This window comes from Berghia stephanieae, chromosome 1 (assembly GCF_034508935.2).
Source record: "Berghia stephanieae isolate SIO BIC M18660-M18661 chromosome 1, UCSD_Bste_1.3, whole genome shotgun sequence".
In the NCBI taxonomy this organism is placed as follows: Eukaryota; Metazoa; Mollusca; class Gastropoda; order Nudibranchia; family Aeolidiidae; genus Berghia; species Berghia stephanieae.
The window spans coordinates 33147210-33162437 of record NC_088360.1 but is presented as its reverse complement, the minus strand read 5'-3'; the positions used below and the strand labels follow the sequence as shown (position 1 = coordinate 33162437).

Sequence of the window (15228 nt, the reverse complement as noted above, 5' to 3'; positions counted from 1 at the left end):
TAGACTGCAAAGCAACACTCGTGCTGACTAATGTGCTTTTGTATGGGAGGAACTTTTAGATGGTTCCAAACTAGACATATTAAGATTGATCCTAGAATGAAAGATGATGCAATGGCTATCGAAAGTTGCTCTGTGCTGTTCACCTGTAGGCAAAGAATGAAAGATGATGCAATGGCTATCGAAAGTTGCTCTGTGCTGTTCACCTGAAGGCAAAACTGTCCAAGACAAGCCAATGCAGACATGGCGACGGACAAATTTCAAGTGGGCCTCCTTTACCAACCGTGAGAAATGAAAAAAACCATCATCATGACGATGCAGTTAGGTAATTAGCGTCAAAAGCTAAAAGCAGTCCTTTAGTACTATCAGTAAATCCTAATTTGTTCAACGTGAAATTGACAATATCAGTAACAACAATTGCTTGCCGCTTTTTAAAATGGATGCTGGTCAAACTCAGTTCAATCCCCACAAGGTTTTTAAAAAATAGATTCCACTTCGTAATAACATTTTGCAAGCCTGTAATAATTTTAGATCATGAGATCTAACCAGGCTCGATTGTACATTATGATCACCATTACATCACTCCACCCACAACCAGCACCAAATCATCATCACTGCCACATCTTCAATACCATCACCACTACAACCACATCATCACAATCAGTACCACCTCCATATCTGCCACCACTAAATCGTCATCACTACCGCCACTACTACAACCATTGCCAAATCATCATCACTACCACTACAGCCACATCATCACCATTAATACCACCACTAGTACGACGACCACCATGACTTCAGCATAACTACAACCACCATCATATCATTATTGCTACCATCACTACTACATCCACCACCACTTACTTACTTATCCGAACCAGCGACCACCTGAGCTCTAGCCCTTCGGTCTTGTGCCATGTCGTAGAAGTTAGATGTCTTTTGTAGTTGTTACAGATGACTATAAAGTGTTTTACTGATGCTTGGATTTGGTGGGAGGAATGTGCATCTCAGGTCTTCAAGAGGTTGACATTCAAGCAAGTGGTGTGTTACTGTTTCATTGGGGTGTTGACATTGGGGGCAGCAAGGGGATGTGTCTTTTGTAATTTTGCTTAAATGGTTGTTGAGCGGTATGCGTTGTGTTCTTAGTTGAAAGATGATGCTTTGCTGGTGTCTTCTGAGCTTATTTAGGCAATCAGTCTTTACAGGAGTGGTCATATGGGAAAACATACATCTACCCGTGGTGCTCATTGCCCAACTGTTCATCCATTCTTCTCTCTTATTTGTTTTGCTGTGTCTAAGGATACTGGAAATGATGGTTGTAAAAGTGTTGATCCGAGTCTGGCTAGTCTGTCTGCATTGTCATTTCCTGGTATATTTGAATGTCCCGGTATCCACTGGAGAGATAAGTCTACTCTGTGTGTTGTAAGGAATTCATCTAGTTGAGATCTTAAACTATTGAACGTTAAGGAGAGTTTATCTAAATCGAGAGCTTGGAGAACCGATTTGGAGTCGGTGAAGATGACAGTGTTTTGAAGTTTTGAAGGGTTTAGCTGGAAAACAGAAGAGAGGTGTCACAGTGAGGCTTCTATTGCAACTGCCTCTGCCTCGTAGTTTGAGCAGGAGCTTCCGCAAGAATTGTGGATTTTATCACAGGTTTTATCTGGGTATTCTACTACAAACCCATACCCAGCATTTTTAGTTCCTTTGTGGGCAGATCCATTTGTGTAAACATGTATCCAGTTGTCTGGGTATTCTTGTATTGTCTTCATTGCTAATGTTTGTATATCTGATTTGTTTTTATTTCTTGTTGTTTTTTCTACGAGGTTAGTCTTTATTTTTGGAAGTTTTAGTTCGGCGTATGGAGGTTTTTGACTGATTAAAATAGATTTTTATCTGTTTTCTGGGGGCCTGTGTCTTTCATTCAAGTTGTTAGCAATGTGTAGCAGGGATTTTTGTTTTAATCTTGTTCTTGGTTTCCATTTCTCTGCCAGAATTCTGTTTGGATGGTTTTCCTCTTTTCGTTTGTATCTTTCAACCATTTCAAGCACTGCTGATTCTCTGCGAAGTCCAAGTGGTTCCACATTAGTATGTATTTCACATGCTGCTGTGGGTGTCGATCTCAGGGCACCGGAGATGAAACGAAGGGCTTGGTTTTGTATTCTGTCCAAGGTTTTGTGTGTGTTTTTACTACCTACATTTTGGAGGGCTAAATTGTCGTCCATGACGGAACGCACATAGCCTAAATAGAGTTGTCGAAGCGAGTTCTTGTCTGCTCCCCAATTAGTACTGGCTAGTCGTTTTAGTAACTGGAGTCTCTTTGTGGCTTTGATTTTTACATTCTGAGTGTGTTTGTTCAGAGATAGTTGTCTGTCTAACTGTATGCTCAAATATGTGGGGTTTTCTTCTTTCGCGAGTCGATGGCCTTGGATGGAGAGTGTTATTTCTTTCTTGGAAACAGGATGGCTCTTAGTAAATATAGAGTAGACTGTTTTATTGCAATTTACTTTTAATTTCCATTTATCACAGAAGGTGTATAAGCTTTCTAAATCTTCATTTATTCTATTGGAGGCTATTGGTAGGTGCTTTGTAGTATACCACATAACTAAATCGTCAGGGCCTTTTCTGTCTGTAATACTTCTGGTAGATCATTTATAAAAACAAGAAAGAGAGTACAGCTGAGGCAGGATCCTTGTGGGAGACCTTCCTCTAATACTTCTCTGTTTGACAGTCCGTTATTAATCTTTGTTTGGATTGCTCTGTTACTGAGAAATTGTTTAATCCAGAAGTAGAGATTTCCATCAATTCTGTAGTCCATCATTTTTGATAACAACCCTTTCCTGCATACTTTGTCATAGGCTTGTTGGAGATGAACAAAAACCGCGACTGTATGTTTTCCATCTTGAAAGCCATCAACTATTTTTTGACTTAATCTAAACAATTGATCTTCTGTTCTTTGCCTATCCTAAAGCCTGCCTGATATTTATTTAGTAGGCCACATGTCTCCAGCCACCAGTATAATCGGTTATTTACCATTCTCTCAGCGATCTTTCCAACACATGAGGTGAGGGATATGGTCGGTAACTTTTCGTTTCGTCGGGTGGTTTATCTTTCTTTAAGATTGGAATTATAATAGCATTTTTCCATCCCCTTGGTACTATTCCTGTCTCCCATTTTAGAATTATAAGTTTGAGAAGCATCTGTTTACCTCTCACGCTAAGATGCAAGAGCATTTCATTGTGTATCTTATCTGGTCCAGGGGATTTCCTTAACTTGAGTTTTTTCATAGCTCTGTGAAGTTCTGACATGGTAAAGCCCTCTTTGAACAGATATGAGATAGCTTTTGGGGCCTTTTCTTGATGTTTAAGGTCTTTAATCAATTTTTTGTCCTTTTCACTTCTTTTTGATGCCTTGTTTACTGAAGCAAAATGTTTGTTGAAGATTATGGCTTTTTTTTTTGGTCATCTACGATTGTTCCTTCTGTAGTTTTCATGGGCTTTGGGTTGGTTTTCGGGGTTTCATTGTTAAGATTATTAAGTAAGGCCCATGCTTTTTTCCCATTTTGATTGAGGTCAATATTAGCGCATGTGTCTGCCCATTTCTTTCTTTTAGCGTTGTTAATAGTTCTTTTGACAATTGCCAATGCTTTATTGTACTCAATCTTGTTTTTAATGGTTTTGTTTTCCTCTAAGTTTTTCCTTGTTTCCTTTCTTGCATTTACTGCTTTTTCAATTTCTTTGCTCCAGAAGGGTTTGTAATTCTGTCGACTACCTCTTGGAATTCCTGCTTTTGCAGCTGCAAGAATGGCTTTGGTGAGGGCTTCGTTTAAATGATCTACACTTGATGTATCTGTAATTTTTGGAAGCTGGTCATCTAATGTTGCTGTGAAAACATCCCAGTTTGCTTTCTTGAAACTCCATTTGGATTTCTGCTCAAATGTTTTCTTCTGTGTTTGAACTGTTATTTGTGTTAAAATTGGTTTATGGTCACTGCCTATTTCATCCAGGACTTTAATTTGACAAGAATTCAGAAGGTCAGAGGAGATGATGGTTAGATCGGGATGACTCAGGGACATATGAGCTCTGTGAAGAAGGGTGGGGACTGAGTCTGCATTTTGTAAAATGGTGAGGTTGGTTGTATTGCAAAGCTTTTCTAGTTCTTTTCCTGTGTTTAAATTTTTGTATCCCCAAAGTGGAGAGTGGCCATTGAAGTCGCCAGCAATTATTGTGTTGTTGTATTGGGAACTGTTGAGATCTGTTAGGTTTATAGTACACCGTGGAGAGTTGTAAATGGTAAATTTCTTATTTAGGTGCCATAAGGTGACTTTCTGTACATCGGTTGAGTTATGTGATTGTTTAGAAGTAACATCTCCCGTGATGTCATTTCTTATATAATTAATAACACCACGGCAGTCGTCACATTTGCAGGTATAGTATGTATAACCAGCAATGTATGGATCGCTATTTTTATACAGGGTTTCCTGAAGTAAAGCAATGTGAACTTCCTTTTCATTTAATAATTTCTTCAGCTCTGTCGTTTTATTCCTGATTCCACAAATGTTAATTTGTAAAATATTCGAATGTTTGTGGAATTTCTTTGTCCCAGTAGCTGACTTTTCGCGCAGATCAGCCTGGGTACTCACTGTCTGGCGCGGACCTTTTTCGAGGCGACGTCCGAGCTCGTATGATTTCCTTTTGTTTGTCATGGCATGCTGGGGAGTCTCTGGTCTGTCTTCCCACCCTAACCTGTATTCCTTGTCAGCTGCATAACATCAGGAGTTGAGCTGCAGATGCATGTTCCTCATATAATTAATTTTTATAGGGTTTAGTCAAGTAGCCTTCATTTTGTCTTTCCCACAGTCTCTTTCATGATTGACGGTCGCCCATTCCCGCCACCTACTGTTTCCTGGCTTGCATTTATCTATTTCAGTTATTCTTTCTGCTTAAAGGGCCATATTTCATAAACAGAGGATCGTCACGTCCTGGGTCATTTGTGTCGATGAGAGATTCTGTGGGCCTTAAACAAAGGGATACCAGCCCTTTCCCCTAAAAATCTCAATTTTTTAAGAAGGATATATGATTACAATCAATCACAGATAGTCATGCAGAAGACATGGGCCACAGGCCGACCAATGAGGGAGTATAGAAGTGTTAAAGTTACAGCACTAGGAAACAGGTATGAGCTATAGGGGTAGATTAAGAAAAGTAAGGACATACCCTAGAAAGAGGAGAGCTAACGCTTCTAGAAAGGACATTCCTTCTTTGAGCCAATGGTCACAGCCCTCGCACACTGACTCGCGAAGTGCGTGTGCCTCGCTAAGTGTTAGCCCTAGATACGGCTGTCGCCTGCCTTTCTGTTTATGGATGTGTATCTTTATGTGTATGTTTCTATGTTTGCATTTAGTGTTTGTGTGTGTGTGAGAGAGAGAGAGAATAAGTAGGAGTGAAATATCTGTTCGATGATATCGTTATCATAATATAAGTATATAGTTATAACAAGTGTAACTAAATGAAATATTGCCATATTTATGGACAATAAAGATCTATTATTATTATTATTATTATTATTATTATTATTATTATTATTATTATTATTATTATTATTATTATTATTATTATTATTATTATTAATTTAAAAATAATAATATAATCTGTGATTTTAAAATTTATTTTGGGGTTGGGTGGGTCGGGAGACAGATAGACAGATAGGTAGGTAGATATATATAATATAGCGAGAATGGGAGTGAGAGGGGGGGGGATAGATGGTGATAGAGATGAGAAGAGAGAAGAGAGGAGAGAGAGAGAGAGAGAGAAACAGGGGGGCGGGCACACAAAATTAACTAAATGTACTCACATTCCTCATTTGTGTGTGTGTGTGTGTGTGAGAGAGAGAGAGAGAGAGAGAGAGAGAAAGTAGGAGTGAAATATCTGTTCAATGTTATCGTTATTATATAACGTCATAACAAGTGTAACTAAATGACAAATTGCCATATTTATGTACAATAAAGATCTATTGTTATTATTGTTTTATTATTATTATTATTATTATTATTATTATTATTATTATTATTATTATTATTATTATTATTATTATTATATTATAATAATATAATATAATCTGTGATTTTAAAATTTATTTTGGGGTTGGGTGGGTCGGGGATAGATAGACAGATAGGTCGGTAGATATATAGAATATGGCGAGAATGGAGAGAGAGAGGAGGGGGTAGAGGGATAGAGATAGATAGAGGATAGATGATAGATTAAGATAGAAAATAGAGAGAGAGAGAGAGAGAGAGAGAGAGAGAGAGAGAGAGAGAGAGAGAGAGAGAGAAGAGAGAAACAGGGGGGGGGGGGCACACAAAATTAACTAAATGTACTCACATTCCTCAATTGTGTGTGTGTGTGTGTGTGTGGAGAGAGAGAGAGAGAGAGAGGAGAGAGAGAGAAGAGAGAGAATAAGTGAGTGAAATATCTGTTCAATGTTATCGTTATTATATAACGTCATAACAAGTGTAACTAAATGACAAATTGCCATATTGATGGACAATAAAGATCTATCATTATTATAATAATCTGTGATTTTAAAATTCATTTTGGGGTTGGGTGAGTAGATAGATAGATATATTGGTAGGTAGATAGGTAGATATAATATAGCGAGAGAGAGAGGGGGGGGAAGAGGGATAGAGGCAGATAGATAGATAGAGAGAGAGAGAGAAAAAAACAAGGTGGGGGGGGGGGGGCACATAAAATTAACAAAATGTACAACTCAGCGTTTTCCATGTTCAACTCAATCTCTAAAATATCTCAGATCTTATTAGTACTAGCCTACTATAGATCTAGAAATCTCAAGTGTCACTGATGGTTGTCTATAACATGTGGGAACAGATCTCCACTCAATACTAAAATGAAAAAGACTAAATTTCAACAAAGAGTCACTGATGGGTGTCTACAACACATGGCCCAATAAAAATAATAACTAAACAAAGGGTACACACACACGTGCCCAGTTTAATTAGACCTCCCCTCCTTCCCTCCCCCTCTAGTCTAGCCAGGCGAAACCGGCGGCCAGCCAAGGAGCGTGTTGCTAAGACGCGCTAACAAATCACTAGGCAAGTGTGGTATGTGCCACGCGAACGGCGACTTGTCCTTTCTAGTCGTAGCTCCTCTTCCTAGGGACATACAGAGGACACCATACTACAGAATGAGTGTGAGGTGGGCGGGTAAGGAGCAGAGCATAGACCACTCATCGGTGGGTTCTGTCTCCTGCACCTTAAGAGGAAGGGGTCCCACCTACTCCCTAGCCCGGTTATACCGCCGGGGACTCGGTCGCGCCCATAACAAACTCAGTAGAAACGGGGAACACCACGAGAAGGTGCTGTTATGGACACAATAATGCATGAGAGGTCATTGCAATAATCTCTGTCAGACAGGATTATGCGGCAATCAATGCACCTGGAAATGAGAGGTGTTGGGTTCGAAATGCACATCAATTTCCTTTCAGCAAGCGGGACGTCCGGCCCAGACCTTGCAGCTCCCCGTCATATAATTATTGCTACCATCACTGCTACATACATCATCATCACTACAACCGTCACCAAAAATAACCATCAACCCTACCACCACTAGTACAACCACAACCACGTCATCAACACTTCCACCGCCACATCGCCATCACTAACACCACCACTAAAACCATAACATCATCAGTACCACCAGAAGTTCAATCACAACCACATCATCACTACTACCACCACTACACTACAACCCATCATTACCACTACCAACGTGAATACTACCACGTCATAATTACCACCATTACACCATCATCATTACTACTACCACTACCATCATCGCCACATCAACATCATCACAACCACCACTACTACAACCTGCCCCAACACCGCTGCCACATCACCACCATCACAACCACTGCCACCACATCATCACCATCACAACCACTGCCACCACCACAAATTCATCATCATCACTACCACCATTACTATAACCACTGCCACATCATCATCGTACTCACTATCACAGCATTTTCATTACCGTCCTTGCAATAACTTCCTTTCTTTTGTGTAGGTACTGTCAGATTTGTTGTTTTGAATATAATATAATGTAAGCATTTAAGTGTAGCCTCTTCTTATCAGTGGGATCCTATGCGCAATGCGTGTGTCTTAGTCATTGAGAGAATAGTCTTGGAAACCACGTCTGACGTCTATTTGAACCAGAACCCTTTGTCTTACTTTTTTATATTTTTTTTTTCGGGCCCTTTTGATCAATTGATAACTCTATAAAATCTACCTTTTTACTGACACTGAAAAAGTGTTGCAAACGCCGTCTCTCTCTCTCTCTCTCTCTCTCTCTCTCTCTCTCTCTCTCTCTCTCTCTCTCTTCGCACAAACTCACACACACATCAATTAAGTACACTCAGTTTTTAAGCCTCGATTATTTTGACATTTTCACCTTTCTATACTTAGATCATCACAAACACGTTGACCTCTCTCTCTCTCTCTCTCTCTCTCTCTCTCTCTCTCTCTCTCTCTCATATCAAGTCCTGAAAATCGGGAGCGAATCGATTTGACAACATGGAGAAAAATTTTTTTTTAAATATTGGACTTTATATGTAAGGAAATGACCCTGGCATGTATGATTCCTTTTATGTCTAAGTATATAATAGTCCAAACATACTGCCATTCTGGGTCATGACGGTAGTGCAAGTTAGGGTGTCCCGTTTAGCTCTTTGTAAAGTTGGCTGAGTGAAGTATTCACTCAGTTCTTTAGCCTGTTAAATTTTTCACATTCCTGTACTTACCTAATAGATCACCACATTCATTTTGAGCACACTCTCTCCATATTCCATGTCTCTCTTCAAAGCACACACACACAGAGACTACATGCTGCACCGAGCTGAAGTTAAAATTTCACGTAAGTCTACCAACCCACTCCCTTCTCGCCTAAGACAAGTGAAAATGTTTATAGTTGAATAGCATCAAGCTACTGCGGGCTTGCATATTTTGTTTGTTTTTGGAATCAACATTTGTTCCTTATTTCAATCTGTCCCCTTTGTCTTACTTTTTCTCGTGTACTTTTACTTTTACTTGTACATCTGAAATTTTTTGGCTATCCCATTTTCTTCCCTTTTACTGGCGCTGAAATGACCCGAATGTGTCGCGAGTGCCATAAAATCCTTAACTCACTCAACCCTAACACCGACTATATCCGTTGTTTACCCTGGTTACTTTTACCCCAACCTATTTGTTACATTTTTCTGAAACAAATGATAGGTGTATTATCAAAGCTAATGTTTTTAGATTTTACATGTTAATGATAGTTGAATAAAACTATCTATGCACATGCTCATTTTTACTATATTTTTTCCTATTTCGAAAAGCAGCAAAATCTCTAGGATTGAGTGAGTTAAAAAGACAAAACAAAACAAAAACATCATCACCACTACAAAATTTCTTTAATTTGATATTTTCAAAAAAATTAAATGGAGCAACTTAAATGTCTTTGTCCTCAGCCTCTTGTGTTCAATGTATGTATGTGTTGTTTTAATGATAATGCAAGCAAGGGTTCACAGCGTAAAACGTGTACCCTTGTGAAGAATATAAGTATTAAAAATTGTCCCAACTACCGGGAGCCTCTCTGGTGTAACGTCTGATCAGTAATCGGGTCTGAGGTTCAATCCCCAGTCGAGGTAGACTGATTTTTTGGGATGGTTTTTTCCTATTTTTCTTTCTTGCTTTGTCTGGCACCTTTCATACACACTTGTTAAGATCATCATCACTACTAACAACATGAATAAACAACATCCACTACAATATCACCATTACCAACAATACAACAATCATCACTACTATTACGTCGACTACCACCACTTTATCATGACTACCATCATCTTCACTACTGCCGTTATTACATCATCATCACTGCCACCACTATAGCTACAACAACCATCACCTCGTCTTCACTGCCACCACTACTGCAACGACCCCCACCAGATCACTATCTTCCTCATTATCATCATCGTCACCACTACACCATCATTTCATTCTAAATTGATAAACACAAAGTTACATAATTACATGGAAAGGACAAAAAAATATTTATATTGTAGAAGGCAAGAGTTCTCCAACCCTCAGGGGAATGCCATTTGAACATGAAATCCCTTTTAAACCAAATCTTGATGATATCCAATAAATCGACAACAAATGTATTTTCCAATTCAAAGAGTTTATTTATCCCAAGAGTATTTTCTTGAAGTTTGAATAAAATTGTTTCTTATCAATAGCAAACATATTCACAATTCATAACATAATTACATATCAATATAGTAGTTCCACAATTTTTACACATTGGCAATATTGTTACAGTGTTTTACAAAGTTAACAAATATGAAATTATGAACAATTAATGGGTAAATACATTGATGTATTTTATCGGCTTTGAAAATTTTATTTTCACTTTTCAAAAGTGGGTTCCACTTTGATTTGTAGAGTGATTCAACATCAGTGTGCATTTCAGCAAAGGACACAATCTTAATATGACAATCAAAACTGCTGTAATTTAGCTGATGGGGTTGATGCAATCATCTTAAGTAAGTATCCTTGGCATGCTGTTCTTGTTGTTGGACAACTTTGTTTTTCTGTTTATGGTCTTGAGAAGACGTTCTGTAGAAGCACAAAAATAAGAGAAAAGGTTTGTAAATCACCAAGCCAATAATATATTGTATTGGTGCTTGAAAAGGAAAGAAGGAATTGAGATACACACAGCTCTTCATTTTAGTCTTATTTGTAATCAAATAGTCACTGTTAAACAATGGACCACAATGACACAACAAAGTCAGTAGGTCAGTAGATCAGTTTTCCCTTTATCCAAGATCTAATTGAAAGCAAGACGCCAAAACTATTGTAAATTAGTTTGTTTTTATTATTATTATCATCATCAATAAGGGTTTTACGGTGTTTGCAACACTTTTTCAGTGTCAGTAAAAGGTATTATCTGTTAATATATTTGGTAAATAGGATTTTAAGCAACACTAAGACTCCAAAACCACTGAACCAATCGTTACCAAATTTTGCATGGTATTTAAAATTGGAAGATGGTTTGCTTGTATTATGAGATTAGACACTGATGATTTTATCGAAAAATCTGAATTTTTGTCAAATCTCCTTAAAGCAGACGCCATCATTTATAGCACATGGGGAGTGTGTCAACCTTCTGGTTAGCGAGTATGACAATGAGGTGGGAGTACTTGCATTGAATCGATACCAGTAAGTGGTTCCTCTCATTATTTTGAATACAAATGATGTCTTTAAATTTATATCAAGCATTTTTCGCTCTTAACAATGGAAGAATTCTACGATAAATGAGCAAAATATGTAAGATATTAAATGCATAAAATATCTATAGATCTGTATATATTCACTTGGACCATTTTATCTGTTCACTTTAAGTTTGTTTGATTTTTTTTTAAATTCTTGCAGATCCATATCTGTAGGTTGTATTTCAAATGAAAGGAAGAACATTTTATTTTCCTTTCCGAAACTGCTTTCAAACGCTTAATGGAACTGCTCTCAAAAAAGAGGAACTAAATATTTCTTGAATTTTGACAATTTGTTTCCGTTGTCGAGAACTTCAGATGAGATCTTTTGCTTTTATTTGTACAGCCATGAGTTGGTTATACCTTCAATGTAAGTGGTGATCCAGATGATGTCAACGAGCTTAATTTAATATTGTTGTAATGGAGAATAAACAATGAGACCCTACCATGATTGTTAAGACATTGTTTCCAAATGTTATAGTGTGTAAGTTTTTGAAGAATAAAAATGATCCAATCTTTTGCAGTTTTTGATGATCTGTGCAGTTGTTGAAAACTTTAAATTATCAACTCACTTTTCTTTTTTTCCTTTTTTTTCTCATGAATTTGGTCCATTCTTGGCCTCATACTGGCACATCTACTGCAGGCACTGGCATTCCATTCTTCATATATCGGTTATAGTGCTCCACTAGCTCTTTGTCAAACTTGCTAATGCCTTTTCCAGGATACTGAGATAAATGAAAAGAATAAATTTATAAGTGATTAATCATTTGCCACATAAATTATTTCCTGTACCTATGCTTAAAGAGTGAAAAGAATATAATATGTTAAATAGAGGGAAGAAATAAAAATGCTATAGTGAATCATGTTGTTTTCTTGAAATGTATCATTTTTATTGTACGAGTAAGAAGCAGAAGGCAAAGGTGAGCAATCTCAATAATAGCAAGGCTTTGTGGTATATAAGAATGCTGGTATGAGGAACACTAGGATGTCATTTCACACAGCTTGTATGAAAGATTTGCAATGATTTTACTGCTGGGTTTTGATTGATTCAGAGTGCACAATAGTAGATCTGTTATACGATTTGATCTGTTAATAATCAACTTACATTTCCATTAGTCTTTTGTTGTTTTTAAAAAATATTTATTGACAATAGTCAATGATTTATAATTTATAGATCTATTATGGTATACCTTTGATATTGATAAAGAGAGTCTTAAGCCAAATTTATGTTAATTAACCAAGCTTAACCAGGCTTTTCAATACTTATTACAATTCCAATTACTTTGACTTTCAAAATACCATAATTTCATCATTATCTCCAAGATTAAAATCTTACCTGTACAAGAACACAATTCATGTCCTCTGCATTTCCTTTCACTCTACATCGCCTACTTTTGGCCGATACTTTCCGGATCAATGTTGAAAGATACTGTTCGTCTTTCACCAGGAAGATTGGTATATTCTTCTCATTGCAGAATGCTTTGATGAGGGTATGGTGAATCTGCATACTCAGTTGCTCACAGCCAGAAGGCAAAACACAGTACATGACCGAGTTATGATCCCTGTGGAGATAATGAAAAATATTGTGTGTAACCCTCGAAAGTAGAAAATCAAATCAAATAAATAACTTTGGACATATATACTTTTCATTAGCACCATGCTCAATGATATTCATTATGTACCACATACATTCCTTGGCATTCCATAAGGAATTAAATTATTATTTCACACAGATATCGCCCTTTGTATTAGCACTCCTAACATTACTGCCAATTGCTGGGTACTTCTAAGTTTTATGAAGAAAAGTAAGGCGTGTCCTTACCCAAGAACACAAAGCCAGACTACAGTTTTAGAGATAATTATCACCAATGTTGTGACTGATTTGATCCTTATTGATTAAGTTTGTTCCAAAACAAGATATATTGCCCTTTGTTTCAGCACTCCTAAAATGACTGCCTATTGACATATACTTATTTATACCTGAGTATAGTGACGAAAAGTAAAATGTGACATCCAAGAATACAGGACCAGACTAGAGTTTTTGAGATAATCATCACCAATGTTATGACTGACCATGACCATTATTGCTCAAGTTTGTTCCAAAACATGAAACTGTTCATAACTGATACTACAATAATTTATAATTTGTCCAAGCATCCATTTTGATCAGTTCAATTACATTCAAAAATCTATAATGAAGTTTTTGATATTTTTAGTTGAACACTTATTATGGCGGCCTGCTTGGCCTACTTTCTATCAGTCATTCAGGATAATTTTTAAGTTTACAACTGCACAGATCATCAAAAACTACAAAGATTGGATCGTTTTTATTCTTCAATTACATACTATAACAGTTGGAAACAATGCCTAAACAACAATCATGTTATGGTCTGGTTGTTAATCTCAATTGCAACAATATTAAATTAAGCTCGCAATGCTGCTACCAGATTTGTAAATTTGTACGCTTAGGTTTAAATTCTTTGGATCTTTGCTATCATTACAGTTTCTTGTTATTCATTCAATCATTGTGTCTTTTTGTAAAAAGTCGATTACGTTGACCACTTCTCCATTTGATCAATTTGTAAATATGACTGGATAACAACATCCATTATTGTCATTCTTCACTAATATAGATAGGTAAAGTGGGAAAATACCTAAAGACTTACGTTTTCAGCAGTTGTGCACATGTTGTCATTCCACAATGCAGACCACCTCTCCTTGTTGCTTGTTTCACACATAGCATCAATAAGTGTCCTAATGTTCGGGATTCTCTGCGGAATAAAGGGATGAAATTATAATTTGATACAATCTCATCATAATCTTCATATTATTCAAAATAATTTATATTGACGATAGTTAACCATTGTGATTGTGAGATTATCATGGCAATCTGCTGATATTCCAATTCCGTTTGTTGGTTTTAAATGTTTCAAAGGCGATTTCACGGTGGTTAAATTTTATTTGCAAATAAATAAAAAATTCAACTTCAACGTATGTATTGCATCAAATTATTGAGAAAATCTGATATATGGGTTTTGCTTTCACTTTCATGGTTCGATAACCAGGCTACTGCACAGCCACAGAGCGGGTGTCTGTAAGCATTTTGAGTAGAGATCAGTTGAGCACTGGCTGATCAACTTACATCTTTCAAAAAAAATGAGCATGCAGAAGACCCGATCCATTAAAAAAATTATACCGACTTCAACAGTTGGAAAACGTTTAATTAGTTACACGGAGATAGTTCAATCAGCGGTCCACAAATTAATTCTGCCAGTTGAAACGTTTTGCCGACGTTGCCGTTTTTGCAAAGCATTAGATATGCCATGCCAAATAAATAACAATACGAAGTTGCTTTCATTTTACTTACCTTGTATTAAGTTGTATATCATTTGAGTTTTCCTTATCCATTGTGTCGGCAAAAGTCATCTTTTTTTTATTCCTGATAAATATTTTGGATATTAGTGGGTTGAAGACTTTTTAAAATGATATTTCACGTTGCAGTTTGCGGTGCGTCTAGTCTCTAAGGATGCCAGGGATAAAATGATGCAAAATGTGGATTGCACCATCCTTATAACTATTTTAGGCATCTTACTAGATATTACAATTTCATTGGTTGAAAAAACGAAGGCAAACCCTTCTCGGTATTCTATTGGTTGTTGATTGACCCATTGACCTGATCAAAAGAAGAAGCACATGACCTCTCGGGTATTCCCCGTTGCCATGCTACTTGACGAAACAATAATATGATGATACTGAGCAAAATTACATGCACCGGTTTTTCTCAGATCAAAGGTTATAATATTATATCTGCTACCATCAGTAATCACTGTGTCAATGACATTGAATTTACCGCTTGTTAATCAGAGTGGGTTAGTGTGGAAGCCAGATAGCGACAAAGAA

General features: G+C 37.0%; 1 protein-coding gene across 1 annotated transcript; it reads right to left on the bottom strand.

Moving 5' to 3' along the window:
- Positions 1-10227: 10227 nt before the first annotated feature.
- On the bottom strand, positions 10228-14880 carry LOC144972318 (growth arrest and DNA damage-inducible protein GADD45 gamma-like). Its single transcript, XM_078913414.1, has 5 exons — positions 14696-14880; positions 13995-14099; positions 12665-12890; positions 11901-12053; positions 10228-10675 (listed from the first exon to the last, which is right to left on the bottom strand). Exons 1-4 carry the CDS (start codon positions 14752-14754, stop codon positions 11949-11951), a joined length of 495 nt encoding a protein of 164 aa, XP_078769540.1. The 5' UTR covers positions 14755-14880; the 3' UTR covers positions 10228-10675; positions 11901-11948.
- Positions 14881-15228: the final 348 nt, after the last annotated feature.